General features: G+C 36.7%; 4 protein-coding genes across 4 annotated transcripts; 3 read left to right on the plus strand and 1 right to left on the minus strand.

The window, feature by feature from the left end:
- Positions 1–1,811: 1,811 nt before the first annotated feature.
- Positions 1,812–3,083, minus strand: LOC112163927. Its single transcript, XM_024300186.1, has 3 exons — positions 2,994–3,083; positions 2,644–2,858; positions 1,812–2,136 (listed from the first exon to the last, which is right to left on the minus strand). The coding sequence occupies exons 1-3, from the start codon at positions 3,081–3,083 to the stop codon at positions 1,812–1,814; spliced, it is 630 nt and encodes a 209-aa protein (XP_024155954.1).
- A 2,509-nt stretch (positions 3,084–5,592) lies between these two features.
- Positions 5,593–6,151, plus strand: LOC112165056 (histone H4). Its single transcript, XM_024301449.2, has one exon. The coding sequence runs from the start codon at positions 5,664–5,666 to the stop codon at positions 5,973–5,975; it is 312 nt and encodes a 103-aa protein (XP_024157217.1). The 5' UTR covers positions 5,593–5,663; the 3' UTR covers positions 5,976–6,151.
- Positions 6,152–6,701: 550 nt separating this feature from the next.
- LOC112168231 (serine/threonine-protein kinase RIO1) lies at positions 6,702–10,309 on the plus strand. The gene is given in 13 exon segments (XM_040507360.1): positions 6,702–7,238; positions 7,322–7,360; positions 7,362–7,433; positions 7,521–7,613; positions 7,784–7,899; positions 8,208–8,321; positions 8,409–8,482; positions 8,690–8,766; positions 9,104–9,187; positions 9,266–9,358; positions 9,467–9,574; positions 9,664–9,735; positions 9,851–10,309. Coding segments are annotated over 13 exon segments (1,599 nt in total). The 5' UTR covers positions 6,702–6,932; the 3' UTR covers positions 10,202–10,309.
- An 8,635-nt stretch (positions 10,310–18,944) lies between these two features.
- On the plus strand, positions 18,945–19,914 carry LOC112202633. The gene is made up of 4 exons (XM_024343631.2): positions 18,945–19,134; positions 19,219–19,343; positions 19,422–19,498; positions 19,643–19,914. Exons 1-4 carry the CDS (start codon positions 19,025–19,027, stop codon positions 19,736–19,738), a joined length of 408 nt encoding a protein of 135 aa, XP_024199399.2. The 5' UTR covers positions 18,945–19,024; the 3' UTR covers positions 19,739–19,914.
- The last annotated feature ends 6,445 nt before the right edge of the window (positions 19,915–26,359 follow it).

Consider the following 26,359-nt stretch of genomic DNA (forward strand, 5'->3'; position numbering starts at 1 on the left):
AAAAGAAGTGTACAATTTGAATCAGAGAGGGATTCTAGATTCCCGTCTTAATTTGGCGTTTGAAAATAGCCCAAATTCATAGAAATCGTGGGTAACAATGCCTCTAGCCTAAAATAGAGAATTGGGTCTTCTATCAAATCCTTAAGTATTGGGTCCATTGTTGAGCCGAAACCCAAAACATGGATTTGCTGATTTGCACTAATCAAACCGAGTCACTTTTGATTTTGCATTTATTTTACATAATACTAATATTTATATGTCACCTACTCCTACATTAAGATATTATGTAGATAAAGATTCTAGTTTAGTTCACTCCAATAGCTTAAAAAGCGTAACATCTAAAAGGATGTTAGATCAACTTATTTTCTTATTAAACAAATTATAGAATATCTTTTGAAATTATAGTGAAGAAATAGTACTTAGCAACAACAACAAAAAAAACATCATCCTACTCCGCTTAATCTAGTCTTAATAAATCTATATATAGGGCAAAATAGGGACAAATGTTGTGAACCACGCAACATGTAGAATGGATGCTCAAATGTAGTGCTAGTAATCCTTATTCAGTAGCTTACACTTAACAATTGCAAATCCACATCTTTTTTCCGTTTTCTTTAGCACACAACTATTTTGTTGTGTAGCATTTTGGGACTTGCTGAAGTGTTCATGTCATGTTGCTACTCCTCTCAGTGGTATTGAATGTCAGCGCAATCATCTATGATCTATCCCCATTTGTAAAGCACTAATCAGTTTCCGATTTACAAGTGTTGCCTCATTTTAATTTCATCTATCCCCGACTTGTTTCCTAAGAATCGAGTCATGGCTGGGGATGCTACAGATCGAGGAGTTGTTCTATTATTAAAACTTGTATGAGGTGAATCAGATGATTGAAGTCTAATTACTTTGCCTTTTTTTTCCGTCACAACTATTGGAGTTATTTGTGAACAAAAACGTTTTCTCTTTTGCTATAGGATTGGAATTTGCATATAGGATTCCTCTTATCACTATTCGAGACAAGAAAATGATTAATACACCTCTTTTGTGCTCCATAGCTTGACTTCTTCTGTCAGTAGATATTAATGCATTCTTTTTTATTACAAGTCATCCTTACTTGCAAAGATAATATCAGTATTAGTTTCATTATTCTTCTGTTAAAACACAAGATTTTATACTATGTAAAATGATAACAATTTCAGTTAGCGTTTATTAGCTTGCTATTGTCACTCCATTACGAACAAATTTGATAGAAAAAAAATAAAATAAAAAAACACACGCACAACATCACCACCTAATGTATATTATTAATCATGTAAGCCTTGTAAGGTCCGAAGAAATAAACGACATTATTATTAGTGGATCACATTCTGCATTTGTGATGTGCCTACCTGCATACCTTTCCACCTTTTTCCAGTCGCTGGTCTTCTTGGGCGGTTGGCGTCTTAAGGCTTTAGCATCAAGTATATACGACAGCTTTTTAACCATTAGAAATGAGGTGCAAGGTAAAAAATGAGTCACATTGAAATCAAGGAGGAAAGTGAGACGAGGAATCTGCAAATGTAGATAGGAAACAAACTCTGCTGAAATCAAAATTAACTTGACTAAGTTGATTCATGAAGATTTTAACTTTCATTGAGAATTCGGCCGGACTTCACACAACTATTAGCCTCAGGTATGATTTATTCAATATACCTAAAATCGACTTCGAACTCATATAATGTCGGAGCCTTATAAAAGCAAAAGCATTTTAGACATTAACGCAAGATCAACAACCTAAACATTAATATTTTCGACCATGCGGCTTGTTCACTACTCTAGTACTGGGAGATAATCTCGCTGCTGTAATCATCTTCAAGTGCCGTGGTATGTCCAGCTTCAGCTTTCTCAACGTGTTTAGGTTTTTCGACACTATCCAAGTCTTCAAAGTAGTCTTCTCTTGCATTGCTAGCCAAGATGAACCAAACTAACCACAGTAGCGATGAGTTGAGGGACAAGAAGGCTCCTCCGCCAAGAACACCAGTTTTGGCAGTTGGGCATGTGGCGCTGTGGGGGTCTTGATTCCCAGTAATGTTATAATTTGGGTGATGATGCGTCGCTATAGGCCATAGCAAAAATGCAGCTGATAATCCTATTGTACCCCTGTATTTGTTCATATCAAAGCGACATGATCGTCAGCCAAAAGAGCAAGAAATTATCAAAAACAATACAATACAGCATGAGATCAATTTCATCAATCGGTGACAAAAAAAAAAAACATCACAAAACACTATAGAGGATATTGGATTCATGATTTGAAGCTAACCACATATTTAGAGAAAACTGCACCGTCTTTTAATCATTTTATAGATTCCCCTCAAATATGTTGTCATGCAAGGTGAAATAACTATATTAAACGGCTAACAATTCCGGAATTGCTATAATTTTTCAGAAGAATGATTTTTGAAGAGAGATGCATAACAGTATGTTGTAGGCCAAACAAATGAATAGTTTGGTATTATAAACGTAAGATCTTTGCCCTAAAAACGTTACTCTAAAAGTCCTCTCAAACTCTAGCTAGTTAACCTTAGGCCTAAGTAAAGCATAGAATTAGAATCCACATTCGAGAATACTTTGTATGAGAGAAGAATGAGAGTTGGTGTGACTTACAGGGTAATGGTGAAGAAGGAGAAGAAGGTAGAGCTCCGGAAGAAAACAGATGTGGGAGCTTTTCTGCCTTTGTAGCTGTAAAATATAGAGAACCAACCAACCGCAGAACATAACAGAAGAAATCCAAAGGATAGCCACGCATAAGCAAGCGTTGGATCAGATGGGTACTTGCAAATCACCATGACTTTCCCTATTATGGGAACTCCAGCTGCAGGCTACAAAACCCAGGAACAGAAAATTACACTTAGCAAATAGGGACTCATATATATCTGCTCGGTTACAAAAGATGGTTAATATTACTTTGAATGAACTATATTCAATCGTGGATTCATGGGTTTATAGATGCATACCTTCTTAGTTTCAGCGAGAATACCAAACACAAACGAAAGAATACCCAGTGCTGCAACAAGCACACTCATAATCTTCATGGTGACTGCCATTGCCCCTATAGTCTTAACAATGGAATCTCTTGCTCTTCAATATTCTCATGGTATAAGATCACATGGTTTATATAAATATATATGATCGTAATTAAGAACAAGTAATGTCCCAAAAGAAGTGTACAATTTGAATCAGAGAGGGATTCCAGATTCCCATCTTAGTTTGGAGTTCAGATAAAGACTAGGTTGGAGTTTGAAAACGGCCCAAATTCATAGAAGTTGTTGGTGACAATGCCTATAGCCTAAAATAGAGAATTGGGTCTTCCATCAAATCCTTCAGTATTGGGCCCATTGATGAGCCGAAACCCAAAACATGGATTTGCACTAATAAAACCGAATCACTTTTGATTTTGCATTTATTTTACACATAAGTATAATACTTAGGGTTATTATCACAAATGGTACCTGAACTATACTTCATTCTTATCGATGGTATCTAAACTTCAATTTTGATCACAACCAGTACCCGAACTTTTCGATTTCATTTTAAATGGTACCTACAGCCACCTCCGGTCACTATTCTGACTAAAAACGACATGGGAGGCGATTATAATGATGATTTTTTATGATTTCGAAGGTTGCGATCATATATAGTGATGATTTTTTGGTAATAGACTTGCCTTGAACTTTTTTTTTTGTTTTTTGTTTTCTTAGATTTGGCTTTTTTGGCCGGAATAGTGATTGAAGGTGGCCTTAGGTACCATTTAAAATGAAATTGAAAAGTTCAGGTACTGGTTGTGATCAAAATTGAAGTTCAGGTACTATCGATAAAATCGAGGATAAGTTCAGGTACCATTTGTGATAATAACCCTAATACTTATATGTCACCTACATGAAGATATTATGTAGATAAGGATTCTAGTTTAGTGATGTTAGATATCAACATCAACTTATTTTCTTATTAAACAAATTATAGAATATCTTTTGAAATTATAGTGAAGAAATAGTACATAACAACAACAACAACAAAAAACTTCATCCTACTACGCTTAATCTAGTCTTAATAAACCTATATATAGGGCAAATAGGGACAAGTGTTGTGAACCACGCAACATGTAGAATGGATGCTCAAATGTAGTGATTGTAATCCTTATTCAGTAGCTTACACTTAACAATTGCAAATCCACATCTTTTTTCCGTTTTCATTAGCACACAACTATTTTGTTGTGTAGCATTTTGGGAATTGCTGAAGGGTTCAATGTCATGTTGCTACTCCTCTCAGTGGTATTGAATGTCAGCGCAATGATCTATGATCTATCCCCATTTGTAAAGCACTAATCAGTTTCCGATTTACAAGTGTTGCCTCATTTTAATTTTATCTATCCCCGACTTGTTTCCTAAGAATCGAGTCATGGCTGGGGATGCTACAGATCGAGGAGTTCTTCTATAATTAAAACTTGTATGAGGTGAATCAGATGATTGAAGTCTAATTACTCTGCCTTTTTTTTCGTCACAACTATTGGAGTTATTTGTGAACAAAAACGTTTTCTCTTTTGCTATAGGATTGGAATTTGCACATAGGATTCCTCTGATCACTATTCGAGACAAGAAAATGATTAGTACACCTCTTTTGTGCTCCATAGCTTGACTTCTTCTGTTGGTAGATATTAATGCATTATTTTTTATTACAAGTCATCCTTACTTACAAAAAGATAATATTAGTAGTAGTTTCTTTCATCTTTTGTTAAAACATAAGATTTTATAATATGTAAAATGATAACATTTTCAGTTAGCGTTTATTAGCTTGCAATTGTGACTCCATTACGAACAAATTTGATAGAAGAAAAAATAAAAAAATAAAAAAACACACACACAAGATCACCACCTAATGTGTATTATTAATCATGTAAGCCTTGTAAGGTCCCAAGAAATAAACGACATTATTATTAGTGGATCACATTCTGCATTTGTGATGTGTCTACCTGCATACCTTTCCACCTTTTTCCACTCGCTGGTCTTCTTGGGCGGTTGGCGTCTCAAGGCTTTAGCATCAAGTATGTACGACAGCTTTTTAACCAATAGAAATGAGGTGCAAGGTAAAAAATGAGTCACATTGAAATCAAGGAGGAAAGTGAGACGAGGAATCTGCAAATGTAGATAGGAAACAAACTCTGCTGAAATCAAAATTAACATGACCAAGTTGATTCATGAAGATTTTAACTTTCATTGAGAATTCGGCCCTTCACACAACTGACTTACTGACACAAGTGACACAACTATTAGCCTCAGGCACGTGCACCTCACGCCACCTTTTCCAAATTTTCAAACACACTCAAATTGAAAATCAAAAATGCCCTTTTGTAGTTTTTTTCCGAACAGCGCCAAAACAGCCAAAAAGCACAATCCCTCTCAAACCCAAAACAACCAATAAGAATACAGGACGCGGATCGACTCTCTAAACCGTCGATAAGCATCCTTATCCAACGACCACTATTAACCCCCCTAAACACCTCAGTATTCCAAATCCCTAATTCCTTTCTCTATAAAAACCCACCCTCTCTCCCTCTCCCTCTCACATCAGAATCATCCCAACTCTCTCATCCTCATCAAAATCAAAATCAGAGTTTCTCTCCGGTGAAAATGTCAGGCCGCGGCAAGGGAGGCAAGGGGTTGGGCAAAGGAGGAGCCAAGCGTCACAGGAAGGTTCTGAGGGATAACATCCAGGGCATCACCAAGCCCGCCATTCGCCGTTTGGCTCGCAGAGGCGGCGTCAAGCGTATCTCCGGTCTCATCTACGAAGAGACCCGAGGTGTCCTCAAGATCTTCCTCGAGAACGTCATCCGTGACGCCGTCACCTACACGGAGCATGCCCGGAGGAAGACCGTCACCGCCATGGATGTCGTCTATGCTCTCAAGAGGCAAGGAAGGACCCTTTACGGTTTCGGAGGTTGATATGGGGATTCTACTATTATATATTGGGTATTTAGTTTAGAAGTGATTCTAGTAGTTTATTGTTGTTAGATTTGGGTTTTTTTTTTTTTTTTTTTGAGTATTGGGTTGTTGAACTTGCTGTTCATGTACTTTGCAACTTTTATTTTGAAGTAATGGAAGTATAATTTCTCGGTATATCTTTTCCATGTTGTTTATGTTTTGATTCTTTTTCAGTTTTTCTGGGTTTTGTTCATCTCAGACATCTGTTCGATACCCTTTAAAAATCTGGGTAGCTGAATTGAAATTACATTCTAACTCCATGGGTTAGTTTACAAATGGGTCTACTCGCAACAGAATGAAGCGAGATTCATTTTGCATTTGGACTCCATTGAGCATGGTTTAGATTCAGACGGAGAAAACTAGGGGGACGAAAATTGTGTGAAGAAATCTGTATTCGGATTATTTGCAGATCATTTAGGGTTCATATTGAGGTTGATTTGAGCAGAATGTGGTATGGAATGGTTGGGTACTGAAGTTTATTTTGGGCAAGTGTAAATGGCAAACTATTATTAAGAAGTACCAGACCAAAAAAAAAAAATGCCTAAAGATTGACTACTATTGAATAGCGTCTTTGGGCTTGGGCTTCTAATCTGGGAAGCATGGGCGGATGGTGGCAGTCTCTTCTTTTATTTTTAGCTAAACTGAGAATTTAGAAAGAAGGGAAACAAAACAAGTGAGGGTTGGAGCATGCTTTATTTTTGGCGATCGGATCCTTATTTAGCCTATAGGGTTACTTGATTGTTTAGTGGTTGCGCGAAGCTAGGAGCCCCGATCAAATGGACACCCTAGTCCTCACCTTCCCAAACCCTAGTCCTCGATCGCCCTAAGTCCTATAAGCATAACTCCATCGGCTTAAACAACTCGTCAAGTCTCTCTCACTGCCACTCGAGTCGTCTGCCCTAAACCCGTGCCAGAGAAATGGTTGATGTTGCTGAAGAGGGATTAGAGAAGTCCCTCGAAGGAGAAGACGAACCGAACTTGGACTCATGCGGGGGCTGTAGGTGTGGCTGTTGCTGGTCACTACTATGGTCGTCATCAGACTCAGACACCCAACAAGATGTTGACTCTTTTGATTCCGAGGAGGACGATGATGAAGCCCTTAAAGCGTGTTTTCCAATCAACTATGCTAGCCAGCGCCCCAATGCTCATGGAGGCCTACACTCTCGCCCTAATAACTCCAACCTTCGTCATTTCTCTAACCTCGTCAGACTTTCGCCTCTAGAGGTACAACACAGTCGGTGGTTTTTATTGCTTTAACGCAGCTAAAACGTCTTATTTTACTTATTGTCTGCTCATTTGGTACGTAGGAGTGGGAAGGCAGGTTGAATATAGACATGTCCAACTATCTCATAAGTCATAACTTCCATTGGCAGCAGCATTAGGGTTAAAGATAAAGCCGGTCGTGCCACTTTTGGCAAGGTGGAGGAGCTTAATTAACTTGCTTTTTCATTCATTAATTCCATAGCAATTTGTTTTATGGTTTCAGTGATTGCGTGTTTTTATCAGGGTTTTGATCTTACAACATCTTTGGCCATGCGGAAACTGCACAATCGCGGTGAATATGAGTTTATCCATGGCTGCATTTCTACGGGGAAAGATGTATGTGTTTCATTACCCTTAATTTGGCACCCTAATGTGATTTGTTGACTTGGTATGTATTACTGCTGAGCAGTGTTCTAGTTTCGGTTGATAAATGCATAAATTTTTGCCATACCATATTTGTATTCTCTGTTCCAATCATGGAGTTATTATCGTTACTTTTTCGACAGGCAAATGTTTATTATGCAACAAGATCTGATGGCCAACAAGATGTGTATTACCCAACAAGATCTGGTGACCAGGACCTGGCTATCAAAGTGTACAAAACATCTGTTATGGGTTTTAAGTAAGTGCTGTCACGCCTTCAGCTTATACAAAATGCATGACTAGTTATGTTTTACTATCCAGTAGCGTTGAACTGTGGTATGCCTTAACAATTTAACTACGCATAAGCACCTAATAAGCTTTTGAGAAACATGCTTTAGCCGTTAAAATTAATTCATTTAATTATTTAGTAACCATGTTTGTTGTGAATCTTTTCTTAATATAATATTGTAATGATCGTTGTGATACTCGATTTTTGATGGGAAGTTGATCAACCATGAAATCATACAACATCATAAGACAGAAAAATTAAATACTTCAGTCTTTCAGGCACAGAGGTGGATATGTACAAGGGGACTACCGATTCAGACATGAATACAGTGGGCACAATCCCAGGAAACAGGTGAGCAAATGGGTTGAGAAAGAGTGGAGGAATCTGAAGAGGTAATATAAAGTATAAACAACAATCTTGGCTTGAGTCTAGGTAACTCAGTACTCTTGACCCTGATTGGAGGTGGTCTGTAAATGCAGGATAAAGGAAGCTGGAATCAGATGCCCAACTGCATATGACTTTGGACCTATTGTTCTGGTCATGGAATTCATAGGTAAACCATTCTTAATTTAAATTAGATGAACAAGTACATTGATGGGGCCGGGTAGCAATTGCAACATGATTTGATTTCCTTCTTGTGAGCATGCATATATACTTACTTTTATCTTTCTTTCTTTTGAACAGTATGGACTCTAGGCTTCATGAGACATACTACAATAACAGCTAGTCAGAAGGACATTGATTGTTGAATCTATTATAGGGAAGGCAGGTTGTGCAGCACCTCGTTTGAAGGATGCCACATTGTCATTACACGAGCTACGAGAAGGATATAGGGAGGTGTACGTGTCTGAATCCTACGTAACAATATTGCATGTGACAGTTATAATACTCCATCCTACCGGAAAAGGTAGTGGCAGTAGGGACTTGTATATATGCAGGCTTTAAGGCTCTCAAATATTCTTATTTTTGTGATTGTCTTAAAATCTCCTTAGTATATGCACACCACCTAAAGACAATGTTTAGATCTGTTTGGTGGTGTATATATTTGTAATGTGGATCAGGTTGGAGGATACTAGTGTTCATTGACAAAGCTTCAATGGTAGTTTGTTTTTCTTTATAATATGTTGTATTTCCACATATCCACTAGAATGACCTCATAGGGATTGGTTGGCAGTTGATTATTTCTATGCGAATGCTATATCAGAAGGCCAAACTGGTGCATGCAGACCTCAGCGAATACAACGTACTTTATTTTGAAGTAAGTATTGCATTTAAACACAGTGAAGTTTGAACTCGCTATGCAATGTTATTTTTGTCATCCCCTCCTCTTTGGCAGGGCCATTTGTACATGATTGATGTTTCTCAAGCAGTTGAGCTAAACGACCCTAGTGCGAATGGATTTCTATGTAAAGATTGTCTCTATGTCTCTGTAAGTTCTGACCGAAGTCACTGGCTATAGTTTTATTCTCATTGTTTCCTAAATGAATGAGTGATGCATCTAATGTTATGAGGCTATCAAACATTTGGCGGCACACAGGATTTCTTTAAAAAACATGGAGCAGCTGTTATGACAACACGGGAGCTCTTTGATTTTATTGTTGATCCATGTATTTCGGATGACATGGTGGACAGTTATCTGAATATGGTTCGAGTCCTTCCTTTTTTCTGTGAAATATTAAAGAACTTAATTTACCATACATATACAAATCTCTATATGACTGGCTTTGACTTCAGGTCCAATATAAAGTTGTGGCCAGGGGATCTATATCTGCAGAGGATGAAATTGCAGACTCTGTGTTTGTGCAGGTAATGACAATGTGACTATGTATACATGTATGACCGTATAAGCATGAAGGTTTTTGTGCGATATTGGGCACACAAACTTTTGGGATATTCATTTGTTTTCTTCTCCTGTTTCCAGTCATTTATTGCAAGTAGTTTAGAAAATTTGAAGAATGTTGAGGCGGATGCAATACAGATAACTAGTGATAAGGACACTGAAGAGATGGACTATAAAACTATTACTGCACTGGAGCAGGCACTTTCTAGAGTCCAACTAGCTCCACTTGAGACCAATTCTGATGAAGAAAACTCAAGCGATTTAGATTCCTCATCTGGAATCAAGGCACAGAACAAGAAGGTTGCGAGAAAATATTTCAAGAAGAAAGTCAAAGAAGTGAAGATAGAATCTCGGAAACATGAATTGCAAAAGCGCCCAAAGGCTGTAAAGAAAAGAAAGAAGAAGCTGTCGGAACCTTGCAGGACCAGGTAGCTTCTTCTGATGGCGAGGCTTCCAAGACTTGGGTATAAGCTTGCTAAACCAACTTGGCTCAAGTTCTTGTTTTTGTTTTTGGGAAGAACTGCTTAGCGCACAGACAATAGTCATTTAGTCACAAACTACTGGAAGTGTCTCTTGTCCCAGACTTGGTTTTAATTTTGACTTGAACCCTGTTACAATCAGACCATTACATTCACATATAGAAGATTTCTTCTGGGTCTATATCACCACAAGAAGTTAGAAACTAGTAGCTTGAAAATCAAGCTTGTAACAGATCCATTAACTTCTTTCAAGTTATCTAAAAAAATAGAAAAAAAGCTAAATGGCATTAGAACAAACGAAAGATTAATCAAGCGGACTCAACTACAAAGACGCATAGCACTGATAGCAGTATCACACTTCCTTAATTAATGAACGAATTGAGCATTTAATTACACAAAAAATTGTATGGTACAACTTTTCTCTTTCTACACTTTTCTCCGGATTTTTCTATAATAAAAACTATTACTGGGAAGGGCGAGCTGAAATCCCTTATTTTTTTTGTAAAGAGGAAATGCACATATACCTCTAATCCACTAATATACTTCCCATACGCTCTACCAACTTATTTTTATTCCCTTTCGCACAAAACTTTTCCCTTTTTCTTCTCACCTACTCATCTTACATTCTTACCTACTTTTATACCATTAGTACCCTTTTTTCCTTTCTTTCTCTGACCATTGCCAATTTACTATTACTATGAACAGTATTTTTTTAGGGATGAAATGTGGTGGGCCCATCTTGAAGTTATTTGTTTAGATAACAATTACAGTTAGAATTCATCCTCTATATTCGAAGGTAAACAGTTAATTTTCACTGTTCATAATTTTGATCATCTCCAGACTAGAATTGATTGCTATTTGCAAAATAACTAGTAAAGAGTTAGCTGAAGAAAGAGAAAAGTTGAGAAAATTAAAAGATTATAGATCAAGGCTTAAAAGAGAAACTCCCGATTACTGGGTTATTATATTTATAGTTCAAAAAAGAATTTATAAAGCTTAGAAAACTATCTGAGATCTTGAATATACTCTTCGAGAGGAACAAAAACCTCTTTACTATTTGAGCATTGGTTAGATCCGTAATTCACTAGTATCCCAGCGTAAAGGATTGGCTAGCCCGTCTCAAACGGCAGACGGTAAAGGCTCATCAAGACCGTTTAAGGCTGTTGCTTTGCCAAAAAGAAAAATAATTCCGTCTGGAGTTATAAATGTTTTCAATTATAAATTAAAAACTTTAGATGAACCTGTGTTCAGAACTGGCAAAAAATTAGCATATCACTAGAAAGCTATTTTAGATAACCTTTTATATGCTTTTTAGGAAAGAAACAGTGGTCTCATGTTCCCAACTTTGTTTGCCTTAGCTGAAGAACTCCATGAAAATGCCAGACCACAGTTTGAAGAAGTTTATGAAAATACAGAGTAGAGTGTTGTTCAGAATGAAAAAATTCAGTATCTTGAAGATCCTGAAAGTGCTAGAATTCCAGTCCTAGCACTAAAAGAATCAGAATGGTTTGACTTTCATAATCTTATTGGAAGTCAAAATTCTGACTTATGTGTACCTCCAACCCTCTTCTCTGTCCCTGGACCTTATGTTGGAAGATATGTAGTCAATGTTTAGAGTGAATATCCTCAAGAACACAAGTTTTGACTTGTTGAAAATGGTTTTGTCCATAACCTCTGGACTAAAACCAATGATGATCTCAAGGGACTACTGCCCATCACAGTCAACACAGTCAAGAACGTCAGAAAAAATGACTGCATCCTCAGATTAAAATTCAGATCTACTCCACCAGAGTAGATTCAGAAGAACAATGGAGACGTTAATTATATTTCTCCATACCATTATGTGAGAATTATTTAAGGAAGGTATCTTCATCCTGCATGTGTTGGATACAATGGCCAACCAAATTCTAGCATTCCCTGGATGAAGGTTATGTCTCTAGAATATATCAAAAAGATCACTGAAGAAGACACAGAAAATACATTCCTGGCAACAGGGGAAAAAATTATTGTTACTACAAATGATCATCTTGAGGTTATTAGTAGTGACCTTTTCTTATCTCTTAAAGGAAAAGAAATCGATTCCACGTTAGCCTGCTCTCAATGGATCGAAAAGATTGAAAATGACAACCACTACAAGATATATGAAGACATAGGTGTGGAAGAAAACGGAACTAAAGCCAGGATGGAAAATAGCTCTTTTGTCCTAGGTCACAACTCTGAAATAGATGAGAACATGTGAAGCAGCAGGTGTAGAAAACATTGAAAGCAACTTTGGCCTTTTCCTAAAAAGATGCTTTTGCTTTTAAAAAAGATTAAGGTGAAAAACATTTCACCTAAAGGAATATGCATTTCGTCAATCGACCTCAATCAACTGGAGCACTCACGAGAGCAGAAAATAATAGAGTTGTGTTGTACATTTTGATGTTTTGAATTCTAGTTTGAATTCCTCTCCCTATATAAGGAGCTTTAGTTTCAGTTTGTAAGACATCAGAAAATTGAGCAAAAGAGTCTTCTCTCAAGAAGTAAGAAAGCCATAGTAGCAGTGTGTTCTTTCTTTCCTGTTTGGTGTGGAGTAGTGTGCTTTCATTTCAAGTACGTATTTGTAATCATCTTCATGGATAGCTAAACAACTTTTAGCTATTTACTTAAGAATGAGACTCTGAGTTCTCAGCTTGTAATTATGTTTAAATAAATAATTCTAGATTGCTCATCCACTTCATCAAAAATTTTAAGTTCAGATTGATTTATTGTTTATTTGTTTTCTGCTTATATCCTGTATAACCTTGAAGTTTAGATTGTCTGTTTCACAAGAAATACTAGGCTTTTGGCTTAGGATAGAAACAAGCAGCAATGATTTCGTCTGTTAAAGTAACCATTAGGCAGGGAGCCGTTAGGTGAAAAACTTGAGTATGTTGAAGGCTAGTTTTGTTTTTCTCAGAAGCTTGAAATTAGGATTTTCTAAAGAAAATAGTAAAATACAAACTCAAAAGTCAACATAGGATACAATAGGCACTACCCTAAATAGGACCACCTTATAGGTCTTTTCCTAAGAGATTTGTGTAATTAGGTACAATACAAACTTGTTGGTTCAAGTGGGCAAAATACATACATGGTGTTTCTGGGTATATGGGAAAAAACCCTTCTGTAAAATGTCAATTTACTTACATTTGAGTTACACTAACCCCACTTACCCAAACATCTTATAAGATTACCCACGTACCCAACAAACTATATATTTTTTGCTCTAATACCCAATTAAGTAATTTTTTTTATTGTTTATTGTTTATTTTTGAGACAATTTTGCCCTCCCTCTCTATCACTTAGAAAAAGAAGTCATCGGAGACTTCATCGAACTTTGGTCAACGATCACAGGAATCCAATCACTGATCACTGGACTCCAGTCATCTATACCTGAAAACCTCGCCGGAGGTCGCTGGATGTCCCTAAAGAGGTCGTCTTAGATTTCATAGGTCACCGGAGAATATTATTTCCCCCTAATAAAACTCAATAAAAAGCTTATTGTACCCCACTAAAATGTTAATTTCCCCTCAATAAAAAGTTTATTGTACCCCATTAAAATGTTAATTTCCTCTCAATAAAAAGTTTATTGTACCCCATTAAAATGTTAATTTCCCCTCAATATAAAGTTTATTGTCCCCCAATAAGATGTTATTTCCCCTAGTAAAAAGTTTATTACCCCTCAATAAAATGTTTATTGCCCTAACAAAACAATTACATCAGTTAACCATTAATACAGTCAATCACGAATCTACAACATCTACCAAACAGATGCTATTTTAGTACATAACTGAAATTGAAATATCATTTTGGACTTCGGTCACCGGTCCGGAGGTTGCCGGAGGTCCCGAAAGAGGTCGCCATAGACTTTTATTACCCCCCAATAACACAAAATGGATTTTTATTGGGTATTATTGGTGGGCAATAAAACCAGTCGCGGGACTCCGATCTCTAGTCACCGGAATCCAGTGGCCGGTCACCGAAGTCCGACGATGTATCCGATGACTTCCCTCTCTAAATGGCAAAGAGAGAGAGGGCATCCAAAATTTAAAAAAAAAAAAAAAACTTAATTGGGTATTAGGAAAAAATATATATAATTTATTCGGTAAGTGGGCATAAGATGTTTGAGTAAGTGAAATTAGTGTAGCTCAAATTTAGGTAAATAGACGAAGTGGTGTTAGCTCAGTGGTTAGAGCACCTACTACCTAAGATCAAGATCATGAGGGTAAGAGTGAAATCCTTTGATCATCTTTTTTTTATTTATTGAAGTCATTTGATCATCTTTAAATGTTAAAAAGAAGAAATATATATATATATATTTATTTATATATTTATATATTTATATTTATATTTACCAAACAGTTATTATTGTTGAGAAGTAGGACTGCAAGGGTGGAACTGTAATGGAACCGGTCCTCTCGCTCCTTGGCTAGCCCTTGTTCTTGGTTGTCCTTGACTTGTAATCTAATTCGTCCATTTCACATCCGATGGCTGTATTCAGCATATAACTCATAATTAGCTAAACTTTGGGGTTTCAACACTAACGACGTAAACTTTCCGTTTCTGTCCGTCAAATCTCAAATGTGCCTCTTGTTCTCCCAAAAATGGTTTGTTTCTCGTGAAGTTCCACTATTGGCTTCATATCTAATGAAGATCTAGATTATTTCTCATGGCCTGTTCTTCTTCTCTCTCAGTCTTCACTCTTCATTTTACTTTCTTTCCTACGAAAAATTCACTCTTGTACAGTTGTACTAAATATGGATGTTGCTAAAATCTGTTTTCTTTTCCTCTTCGATCTTTGGCTTTGTTCATTTGTATGTCTGGGTGATTGCCATTTTGTCCTTCAGCGTCATCCTCAGTTCGTGAAGCCGTGAAGGATTGGATCTGAATCTAACTTATAATCATCTTCCCTCTCCCGATCATTATCATCATCGTCATCAACATGATCATTTTTAAGTTTTATGGTCCAATTGGCACTATGCCAATAATGCCTTCAGACGACACATTTCAGACGACAGAATTTTTGTTTTCTGTTGTCTGAATCTTTTAAACTTCTTTAGACGACATATAAATTAATTCTGTTATCTGAATAGCATGAGAATCCATATTATTTCAGTTTTTTCATCTTTTTAGTAAGTTAGAAAACTAAGACGACAGATATCTGTCGTCTGAAAGAACTGATAAATTTGCATAAAAAAGTGGAAAATTTGGACAACATTCATATGTTGTCTGAGTAAACGGGAAACAAACCCTAATTAATTAATCTAAAGTATTACCTCCCTTGGCTAAAAAAGAAAAACTCGGGCTTTCCCACTCGTTTTGCTAGGACCTTTCCCTTAGCTGGAAAAAAAAAAAAAAAAAAAAACCAACCCTACATCTAAAAACACAATTGCCGCCTCTCACTCTCAGTCAATCTCTCCCTCGCACGCTCTCACTCTCATGAACCTCAATCCCTCAATCCACCCTCAATCCCTTTCACCCTCTCAAGCTCACACACACTCTCATCCTCCTGCGATTCTGGCAAAGCAAGTTTGCGTATGGAAGTTTTGGGTAAGCGATTTCGGCAAATTAGCATTGGGTATACAAGTTTTCTGAAACCCGTCTCTCAACAAGAACACAGTGTGACCAAATTTGCTTCACTTGCCCAGTTTTAAGGTTTGAATCATATGAACCCTTATTGTCAGTTCACTCTTTTGATTGTTGATGTTTTGGAGAGACAAAACACCTAGCCTTTCATCGTGGCATGATAATTATTGCCTCTGAACTCTGATGTTGTTTTCAATTTGATACTTTTGGACTGAAGGCACGCAAAAGCTTCTTCTTTTCATTTACAAAGAAACAAAGCTTGCTTTCATTAATTTTATTTCTTTTCTTTTGTTCGAACACTCCAGACCACAAGGTTGAACCTTTTGTCTTGTTCACCTTGATTAGATTTGATTAAGACTAGAAAGCCACTGCCAAATTTATTTCTTTAATCTTCCAAGCCTTTCAACTTGTTCTGTTGGCTTCTGCCAACACTTTGATTCTTTATGTTTTTTGACAAACGCATGACTGACAGAGCTTTCATGTAACGCATGAACCATCTCCAAGCACCTCTTGAGTATACAAGTTCGGGTTATTGCTCGGTCGGTCGCACTCTGCAATTTTCAGCTTATCTTTCTCTCTCTCTTGCCTTGTAAGTTCTTCTTTGTTTTTAATTTCATCAAGTCTTGATGGTTCTCTGATATGATAGGTTCTTTGTTTTTAATTTCATCTGGATCTGAGTATTGTCTCCATTTGAGTTCTTATGGGTTCGATTCTTGTGCATTTTGTTTGAAGTTGCAGTCTTTGGATGGAAATTGGGGGTTTTTAGTTGTTTTGCTTTTTGGTGACATTGGGTTTTTGGATTTGGTTTGTTTGATCTTCCGTTGTGGAAATTGAGAATATGGGTTTGCTTTTTTGCTTCATTGTTCATGCTTTCGGTGATAAGGGTGTTAATTTGTTTATTATTGTTTGTTTGTTTGATATGCAATTGGTGGTGGCAAATTTCGAAGGTATCAAACTATATATAGACTTCTTCATCTGAGTTGTTAGTTCAACATACATTAATGAGTGATTTGGACTATTTCATGGAGTGTCAAATATGGTATCATGGTCTCAGTCCTGACTTCATTTTCTGGAAATATCAATTTTTTTTTTCTTTCTAAAATAGACTTTTGATTTTGAAGATCTGAGGAAGAGTTATTACTGCGTTGGTTTTGCTTTTGAGTTATTCTGTCCATTAATCTCTGTTAATGGATTGTGTTCAATGAGAAATCTACAAAAGACATTAATATCAAAAATGCCTCCTTTTACGGTACTTGTTCTCTTTTAGCCTTTTTTTTCCCCTTCAAACCTTTAATTCCACTTGCTTTTGGTTTGCTGTTTGTTGGTGATTTTAGGCTGCGAAAAGGTTTCCGGAGCAGCTTGAAGCTCTGGAGTTTGAGAGAGAAATAGCGCGAGAGAAAGAGAGAGAGCTCCAGACTGTGTTCTATCTATCGAGGGCCAGAGAGAGAGTTTGAGACTGAAGAAGAGGGAGATTTCGCTTATTTAATGTCGTCTTTGTTGATAAACTAATGGGTTCCGGGAGTCCCAATCCTGATCTCTCTTTTTGTTTTGAAACAGCTCTGAAAGTTGGATCTCCATACTAATCTGCGATAACATGGTTGCAGTGAAAAAGAAATTTTATCCCTGTTTTTTTGTCAATATTCTTCTATTCTAATTTTGATTCTGTTAGATGATATTAGTTTTTACATTTTACAGACTTTGTTTACTCTACAGCTTCGGATCTGAACAACTTGGTGGAATATACAAAGGGTATGACCTTTATATCCACAGACTTTGTTCACTGGAGATAATTTACTTTGTTAAACAGTCTTTTGTTCTGACTCAATCAAAATATTTAAAAAGGTGTAAGAGTGATATATATGGTTTAAGGTTATGAAACAAGGAAGAGGGTTAAGACTGCTGTTTTTGGTTGATCTCTTCTTTTCTGATGTTACAGTACTACTTTTGCGGTTTTGCCTTTATTTTTTCACCTTCTTTTTTGAAGCAGTAAAATGGAACTGAAAAGCTAAAAGTTATACATATCAGGATTCATTGCATACAATTAATTGCATAGAACTAAATTAGTAGTCAGATGGAAACAGGTTATCCAATATTATACCCTGAGAAATTTCTTCGTTGCTCTAAAAGGGTTTGGACCTTTTTTCCTTTTTATTTTTTCAACTTGAATCAACTTTCATTCCTAATGTAGACTTTATCATTGATTCCTGAATTCAACTTTACCTCTTAACTACGTACATTTTTTTTTCTTGTACATGAACATATTATACACTCTTACTGACATTTGGATACACTTTCAATTGTTTTATGTTTTGTGCCTTCAAATTAGCAAGACTCTTTTTTTTTTTTTTTGATCACAGCAAGACTCTTTTTTTGTACAACAACCTTAAATGCAAACTCATTCAAATCCACTTACAATTATTTTATTTCAATGAGATCCTTATTTATGTACTTCTGCAGGTCCACTGTAGACAGTTGAATCATGGAAGTAAATTCCTTTCAAAAATATCAATCTATGAACAATGTCAACAATATTGAAACGAAGTGCCTTCACGACTTATACCTTCTCTTCTAATACAATTTCCCTCTCATTTTCAGCCTGAACAAAACATAGAGCATACATTGCTTCATCACATAAGACCGTATCAAATTACTTTCAAAATCAGAGTTCGTGCATCCAGACTGTGGAGACTGAAAAAATATAGTAGTGACATATACGATGGCCTCCATTATCTGTTAGTCGACGAAGAGGCAAGCTTTTTACAATTACCATAATTGTTTCAAAACTCTTAACATAACTTTCTTCATTTCTAAATCTGTGCAAAACATGCTATTCACGGTTTAATTGAGGAATCTGCTTATCCTTACATGTCCAAGAAAATGGACGAAAGACAGGTATATGACATTACCAATTTCTATAACCGAAAACCTGTATGAAAATATAAACTTGCTGATCATGTGGTAGAACTGTGTTTCAATGAGTCAACAAAGTTTTAGCCTGTAATGGATGCATTCCCTCCCATCCCAGAACATTCATTTAACTTCCTTTATTTTGACAACTTGGAGGACCAGATGAGGACTCAGACGGTACTTAAGGGTATGTTTATCAGTTCTAAATAAACAACTTCTAAATTTATACATTATATTAAAAGTCAAATCATTATTTTTATTTTTTATGCAAGATGTTTATGGTTGTATCAAATCACTCATACCAGAACATCAAGTTACTGTCAAAGACACTGGAAAATTGGAATCAAAATGTGAAATCTTTGTAGAAAATTTGAGGTACGTTATTTCCAGATTACTTGATCCATTACATTTATTCAATGCTTTGACAAGAAATTGAAAACTTCCTTTTGAAAAATGCAGGAGGGAGGATATCAGAATTACCTTCTGGGGTGACATAGCTAGAGAGTTTGATATGGAAAGAGTTAAACAGTTATCCCCACCAGTGCTGGCTGTATTCACGGGTTTAAGGTTGACCAAATTCCAAGGTAAACATTAATTAAAAACAATGATACTGATTATTATTATAGCTGACAACTACATGTAATTATTGTTATAACGTACAGAACGGGTAACAGCAGCAACAACAGGCCATACATGCATCATGATCAATCCAGATATTCCAATAGCAAATGAATACAAAGTTGAGTGAGTCATTTTTATTACAACATTGCTGTATCAATCAAATCATTCATCTAAAGTTTGCTCATTTTTATTGTTTAATGATATAGTGCATTCTCTGTGCATATAACTTTCATATTTAATTTGCTACATTTCCTTATTGCAGTGGGGAACGAGGTCAATTTTGGTTTACACAGACAAGGATATTGATGAGATCCAAGCGGAATGGGCTAAGCATGTTTTGAAGTTCCTAGAAAATTAAGTATCAGCCTATATATCTGCTTTGGTTTTTGGTAGCTAGGTTATGAGCAGTAGTAGTGTCCAGGAACTGCTTTTGTGCATTTTGACAAAACTGATGGAAAGTGTTGAACAATATAATGCATGCAGTTGTTGTAACTACTATATGGATGCTACAAGGTTTTTGTCTTAGTTAGATTAGGATCCGTGCAACAATGGCAGTAATTAAAATCGGTTAATGTAAAGGCTAGCATGCTAGCTAGTTTAATTAGTATTATGCAATTGATGGGAATGTATTTTGGGGGGTTAATTGATGCAATGAGGAATTTGCTGATTTCAGATCTTATAATAGGCATTTTTGATGACTAGTGTACAGAATGAGGTTTACTATGGTTCAAATCCAACAAATGCAGGTTTATGATATGTTGTATCACAAATACAGCAACAACATAAAAGAATATCTCTCTGTTGTTCCTTCATACTTGTAACAACAGAAAACTGAAGTTTATTTCACTATCGAACAACAGAAAACTGAAGTTTAATTCATTATCAAACAACAGAATACTTTTATCAGACAACAGAAAACTGAAGTTCAATTCACTATCAAACAACAAAAATACTTCTAACAGACAACATAAATACTTAAAACTGTGGTTGGAATACAAGACAAAAGACATAAAAATAAATTCTCAAAACTATTTAGACGACAGTGAGTTATAATTTCCCAATTTTAAGTAAATTTCAAACAACAATCAAATGTCTTTGAAAATGCATTCAGACAACAGATTGTTAAACAAACCTTTATTTTGGTAACTTCAGACAACATATAAATGTGTTCTTATTACATGTCAGACAACAGCAGTTTTATTAAAACTGTAGTTTGTAGTTCATTTGAACAACATTAATCTGTCGTTGTATGTGATTATTAACGACAGAAAGTCCCAAATCCTTTAGTGTTGGGTTGTTCAGACGACAGAGCCTTGCGAAACTTCTGTTGTCTGAGTGAGGAAGAGACGATGGAGGATATATGTCGTCTGATGCCGTAAGAGACGGCAGCTGGATACACAACAGGTAATTTCCATATCAGACGACAGATATCATCTGTCGTCTGAAGCTATTATTGGCATAGTGTGGCTAAGGAGAGGTGGGAGTGAAATTCAGTGTGATTTAGAGAATCAGATAACTGGAATTTGACATCTGAGATTTTTAGAAGTAAATCTTCTCCTCTTCTTCTTGCTCATCATCATCGTCAAGCAAATTTGGAAGATGGGTAGCGAGAAAAAATTAAATCTTCATGATATATACCATACATATATAATTGATCTTGATCAAGCTCCTTTGATAATTAACCGAATATTGATTATATTCCATCAATGTACACAGAGGCGGAACCAGAATTTGACATCCGGGGGGTCCAGACTATATTAGTATATAATATTAAAATGTCGCAAAAAATTAATGTTTTGTATATTTCCCTCATAGAAGATGTTCATCTTCAAATCAAGCAAGATTCTATTTTATACATCTCCTAAACTCATATAAAGATTACAAATGTTCATGTGAAGAAAGTAATAATTTATTCATCAATTACTTACGTTTTCTTGGTAGATTAATTACATACTATTTTTCAAATAAAACAAATCAATTACTTTACTTATTCAGACATAACGACCAATCAATTTAATAATTATGTTTCTTAATATAATTAATTTATTATTCAAATTGATTGGTTATAGAAGTTTTTGGGGGATCTAATACTTAAATTAAGCCTATTTTTAATATTAATTTTTTTGAAAAGGGTTTGGAACCCAGCCTAGCTGGGAGGCTCAGCCCCACGCCCGGTTCCATTTATTGAATTAAAATTTTGCATCGGGGGGGAGGGACATATAACCTGAACCCCGAGCTACACAAGAAAGATTACAAAGATCCTCATAGAGAACGTCCTGAATAATAACAGGAGTCTCTTCTAAAGAAAACGCATCTAAATTACCACATCTAGCAAGGTGGGCTAATCTATCGGCCACACCATTTGCTTCGCGAAATAAAGTAAAAGCATTACCATACCTTCTACAATCATCCAAGATCCTTCCAATGCTCGAAAAATCATCATCAGTTGCACGTAATGCACTCACCAAGTTCACGCAGTCACTTTCAACAATAATTTCCTTCCAATCCTGTTGAATTGCAATTAACAACCCCGCCCTAAGAGCTTCGGCCTCCATATGAATGGCTGACTGTGCAAAGTGAAATGGTCGCGCAAAAGTAGCCATGCACGTTCCTTCAAAGTTTCTGACCACAACCCCCAAACCTCCACTAATAAGGTAAATAAGTAACTAAAATTGAAGTATACCAAAAAATCTTGGGGGGAGGGGGTCCGGACCCCTTTGGGCCTATTAATAGGTCCGCCACTGTGTACAAAAATTATGCAAATTTTATTAAACCACAGAACAATGACATTAATTAGATCCAACTCATTGTTCGTGGTAGAAGACAGAAAATTCCAGAGAAACACAAAGTTTGGGAAGGATGCAGAGAAGAAGACATAGTTAGTCTTAAAAACCTAATTTGATATGCGCATTATGCATACATGTACATTGTCAAGATGTGATATTAATCATGGTCTTTGTAATTCTGCAATGCAATTGGTCAAACATATTGATTAGGTAAGACATGCAGCAAGACCAACTAAGAAAGAAAAAAGCAAATGAAAAAAAAAAAAATTTCACAGAGGTCACAGATCGAAGTTATGTCTTCACCATGTTACACAACTCAAACACGAAAATCCAAAGGGTTATTAGGAGACATATCATATATATAAATTATATTTTTATCTCTCCGTCAATTTGAAGGGTAGCACCTACTTTAGTACTTGATCGATGTTCAGTATTTGAGCACTCCATTATAAAATCTCTTTAATTAGAAGTTGGAAAGACCTCAAGTGTCGAGCACATATTAAAGAACGTCTCTACCGTGCAATTGAAATTTTAATTAAGGGAAGAAATATCAGATCGAAGATTAGAAGGGAACAGCTACTAGGATTTCATTTCATGATTTTTACAGTGAGATTAGTTGCGACATAGATTAGACTAGAAGTACTCAAACACACCGCGTACTCTGCTCCTAATTATAACCTGTGGATCATTTGGAGACAGAAATCCACAGGGGCTCTCCTGAAATTATCTAGGAAGAACGTACTAGAAACATTAAGAGAGTTCGATTGAAAATAGTTCAATTAAACTACTACTTAATTAAGATAAACCTTCATAACCCACCGCAGAGAACCAAACAGATCATGCATCTTGATCAAGCCCCACCTTTGTTTCCCAACTCATCTTCATCCTCCTCCTCTTCCATATCGAACTCAGGTTCATATGCGGAGTTACAGATAGTCCTCAACATCGAAATAGTCAGCTCGTCGTTATAAAACCAAGTGATTTCCAACCCGCCGAGTGGCTTCTTCAAGGACACGACCACAGCAGCGCCGGTCTGGTTATCTGCAAATGCAGACTTACAGACTCGCAAGGACGCCCCATGCAGAGTCTTTCCTCCATCGAATTCACGAGGATCAAGCTTCGCCAGAGTGTGGTGTTTACCATCAGCCATCCTACGCTTCACATACAGAAAATTAGGATCATCATCCTTAGCTGAAGCATTCAAGTTTGCCATATTCATGATCTTTGCTTGAACTGAATGAGAGAAAATTTCGGTATTGCTCAAAGTTGGGAACAAATGTGCACATATATATAGGCGACGGAAATACTACAAACATCATTGTCCTGAAAATCATTTGGTGACTGGAGCGTTCGATTCTCTGATTTCTTGACGCAATGCCCATAATCGAATATCGTACGTACTGGAAGTTTTTGGTTTTACTACTAGCATGCGCGCTCTGGTAACTTTGATATAGACGTGTGTACAATGATTATATTCTTGAGCGTATGATCTCATGCTTTTATCAACTTTTTACTCAATGATTTAACTACTGTTGGGATCAAACTGCTCTGTGCAACGTTTCACCAAGGGAACACGCATGGCATGTTTGGAAATGATGGAAGTATATTTACGAGGACTTGGTACCATCTCACATGCATATGATGGGTGGCCTGCATCTACAATATTATGCAAAGCCACAAAATTTGGTTGGATTAAAATGATGCAAGATAGTAGGAAACCAATTGATCTCGCACGAAATTAAGGTTAAAACGAGCAGCGATCATTATTACTGTAGAACACTAATATTTAATGGAGAAGATTCAGAATACCGACATACATTTGCACAAATATGAATGAATGACTAGATAACATTAAGTTGATTTTTTAGTTATTAAAAAAAATATTAACTATAAATATCAATGGTTAAGATCATTTAATATTTAGAAGCTATCACCCCTGTCGTGACTCCAGAGATGAATTCTCTTCTTAATGCACCTTATTCCTGGGAAGAGGTCCGGTCTGCTCTTTTCCAGATGTATCTGACTAAATCACCTAGGCCTGATGGCATGCCTCCTCTATTTTTTCAACATTATTGGGAACATATTGGTGGTGATGTGTTTGAAGCAATTCAAGGTTTTCTTCAAACGGGTCATCTCCCAAAGCAAATAAATTTTACTCATATTTGCCTCATACCAAAGGTTAGTAATCCTGAACAAATGTCTGACCTGAGACCAATTGCGCTTTGTAATGTAATCTATAAAATTTGTTCGAAGGTTATTGCTAACAGACTGAAGGTAGTGCTACGTACCCTCAGTGATTTCTCCATTCCAGATTGCTTTTGTGCCAGGTAGATTGATCACTGACAACATATTAGTCGCAAATGAGATTGCTCACTTTGTGCACAATAAAAGGGATGGTAATGAGGGGTTTTATGGCTCTGAAATTAGACTTGAGTAAACCTTATGACAGAATGGAGTGGGTGTTTTTGGAAAAGGTAATGGTCTATTTTGGTTTTGCTCACAATTGGATTCATATGGTGATGCAATGTGTCAATTCGGTTAGATATTCTTTTTTGGTGAGGGGGCGACCACGGGGATATCTTATTCCCAGTAGAGGATTACGACAAGGGGATCCTTTGTCTCCCTATTTATTTCTTATTGGAGCTTAAGGTTTTTCAGCTTTGTTGAAACAAAAACAATCTAATGATTCGTTGCCAGGTATTGAGAATTGTCAGGCTGCCCCTTCAATCAATCATTTGTTGTTTGCGGATGATAGTATGATTTATGCTCAGGCGTCCTTAGAGGCTTGTTATGAGTTGCAAGATGTCATTGAGACTTATGGGCGGGCATCAGGACAACTAGTTAATTTTGGTAAGAGCTCAGTGGTTTTTAGCAAGAATGTGTCTGAAGTGATGAAGAAGGAGGTTTCGGATTTGTTGGGGGTCGAAGTAGTGGCATCTCACGAAAAGTATCTTGGGTTGCCTACATATGTGGGGCGTAAGAAGACCTCGACTTTCCAATATATTAAGCATCGATTGGCGAAAAAGCTATCTGATTGGCAAGGTAAGCTTTTGAGTGGAGCAGGGAAGGACATTCTAATTAGGGTGGTGGCTCAGGCACTGCCTACATATGCTATGAGTGTTTTTCAGTTAACCAAAAGCTTCTGTGACGATCTAGAATAGATGTGTGTAAGGTTTTGGTGGGGTAATACTTTGGACAAACGGAAGATTCATTGGAAGACATGGAATGTGTTATGTAATCTGAAGGAAGAGGGCGGATTAGGCTTTCACAGCTTATCAAAATTTAATGCAGCTATGTTAGGAAAACAAGCTTGGCGGGTACTCACTAACCCTACTTCCCTCATTGCACGCTTGTGTAAGGCGGAATATTTTCCTCATGGTTCTTTTTGGGATGATTTTCCCCATGCTTCCCCCTCATTCTCATGGAGGAGTATTTTCTCCACCAAAGCACTTTTAGAAGATAATTACTGTTGGGAAGTCGGCGATGGCTCTAGTATCTCTGTTTTTTCAGATAATTGAATCTTCGCGTTGCCTTCTGGAAAGCCTTCAGTTTCAAGTATGGCAATGGAGGAGGTTCAACATGTCAGTGACCTAATATCGGTTACAGGGGTATGGAATGATACATTGATTCATAGGTTATTCCCGGAGGAAGAAGCGGCTCTGATCACTGCAATACCTTTGAGTAGAAGAAGCATTGTGGATCGATTGACATGGAAGTTGTCAAAAGATGGTAAATTTTCTGTAAAGACTGCTTATCGTTCTGCGTTTTCGTGTGCGTCCAACTACACTCCCTTGACATTATGTCTTGGAAGCTCGTTTTGGAAAAAGATGTGGAAGGTCTCTATCTTTTAATAAGGCGAAGATCCACATATGGTGGCTGTGTCTGGATATCCTGCCGTCTCTAGGGAGTCTTGCTTCTAAAAGAGTGGTTTTGGATTCTCATCTTTGTGTGCTATGTGAGAGTCAAAGTGAAACTACCCTCCATCTTTGCAGGGATTGCCCCTTCACGACATCAGTAGTGCAATCCAACGATGTACTCAAATAGGTGTGCTATAACCCTGTTATTGTGCAAAGTGACTTACTTGGTTGGTTGTAGTATTGTGCCAGGGAACTATCTTTAGCTACCTTTGGGGAACTTATGTTTCTCTTATGGGGAGTGTGGAAGGAGAGGAACGACAGAGTTTGGAATCAGAA

The sequence above is a fragment of the Rosa chinensis genome, chromosome 5, assembly GCF_002994745.2.
Source record: "Rosa chinensis cultivar Old Blush chromosome 5, RchiOBHm-V2, whole genome shotgun sequence".
Taxonomy (NCBI): domain Eukaryota; kingdom Viridiplantae; phylum Streptophyta; class Magnoliopsida; order Rosales; family Rosaceae; genus Rosa; species Rosa chinensis.

Coding starts and splice junctions, on each gene's coding strand:
- LOC112163927 (XM_024300186.1), bottom strand. CDS start 3,083: ATGGCAGTCACCATGAAGATTATGAGTGTGCTTGTTGCAGCACTGGGT. Junction 2,859..2,993: donor TTCTCGCTGAAACTAAGAAG/GTATGCATCTAT, acceptor TGGGTTTTGTAG/CCTGCAGCTGGAGTTCCCAT. Junction 2,137..2,643: donor TCCTTCTTCACCATTACCCT/GTAAGTCACACC, acceptor GAACAAATACAG/GGGTACAATAGGATTATCAG.
- LOC112202633 (XM_024343631.2), top strand. CDS start 19,025: ATGCAAGATGTTTATGGTTGTATCAAATCACTCATACCAGAACATCAA. Junction 19,135..19,218: donor ATCTTTGTAGAAAATTTGAG/GTACGTTATTTC, acceptor TGAAAAATGCAG/GAGGGAGGATATCAGAATTA. Junction 19,344..19,421: donor AAGGTTGACCAAATTCCAAG/GTAAACATTAAT, acceptor TATAACGTACAG/AACGGGTAACAGCAGCAACA.
- LOC112165056 (XM_024301449.2), top strand. CDS start 5,664: ATGTCAGGCCGCGGCAAGGGAGGCAAGGGGTTGGGCAAAGGAGGAGCC.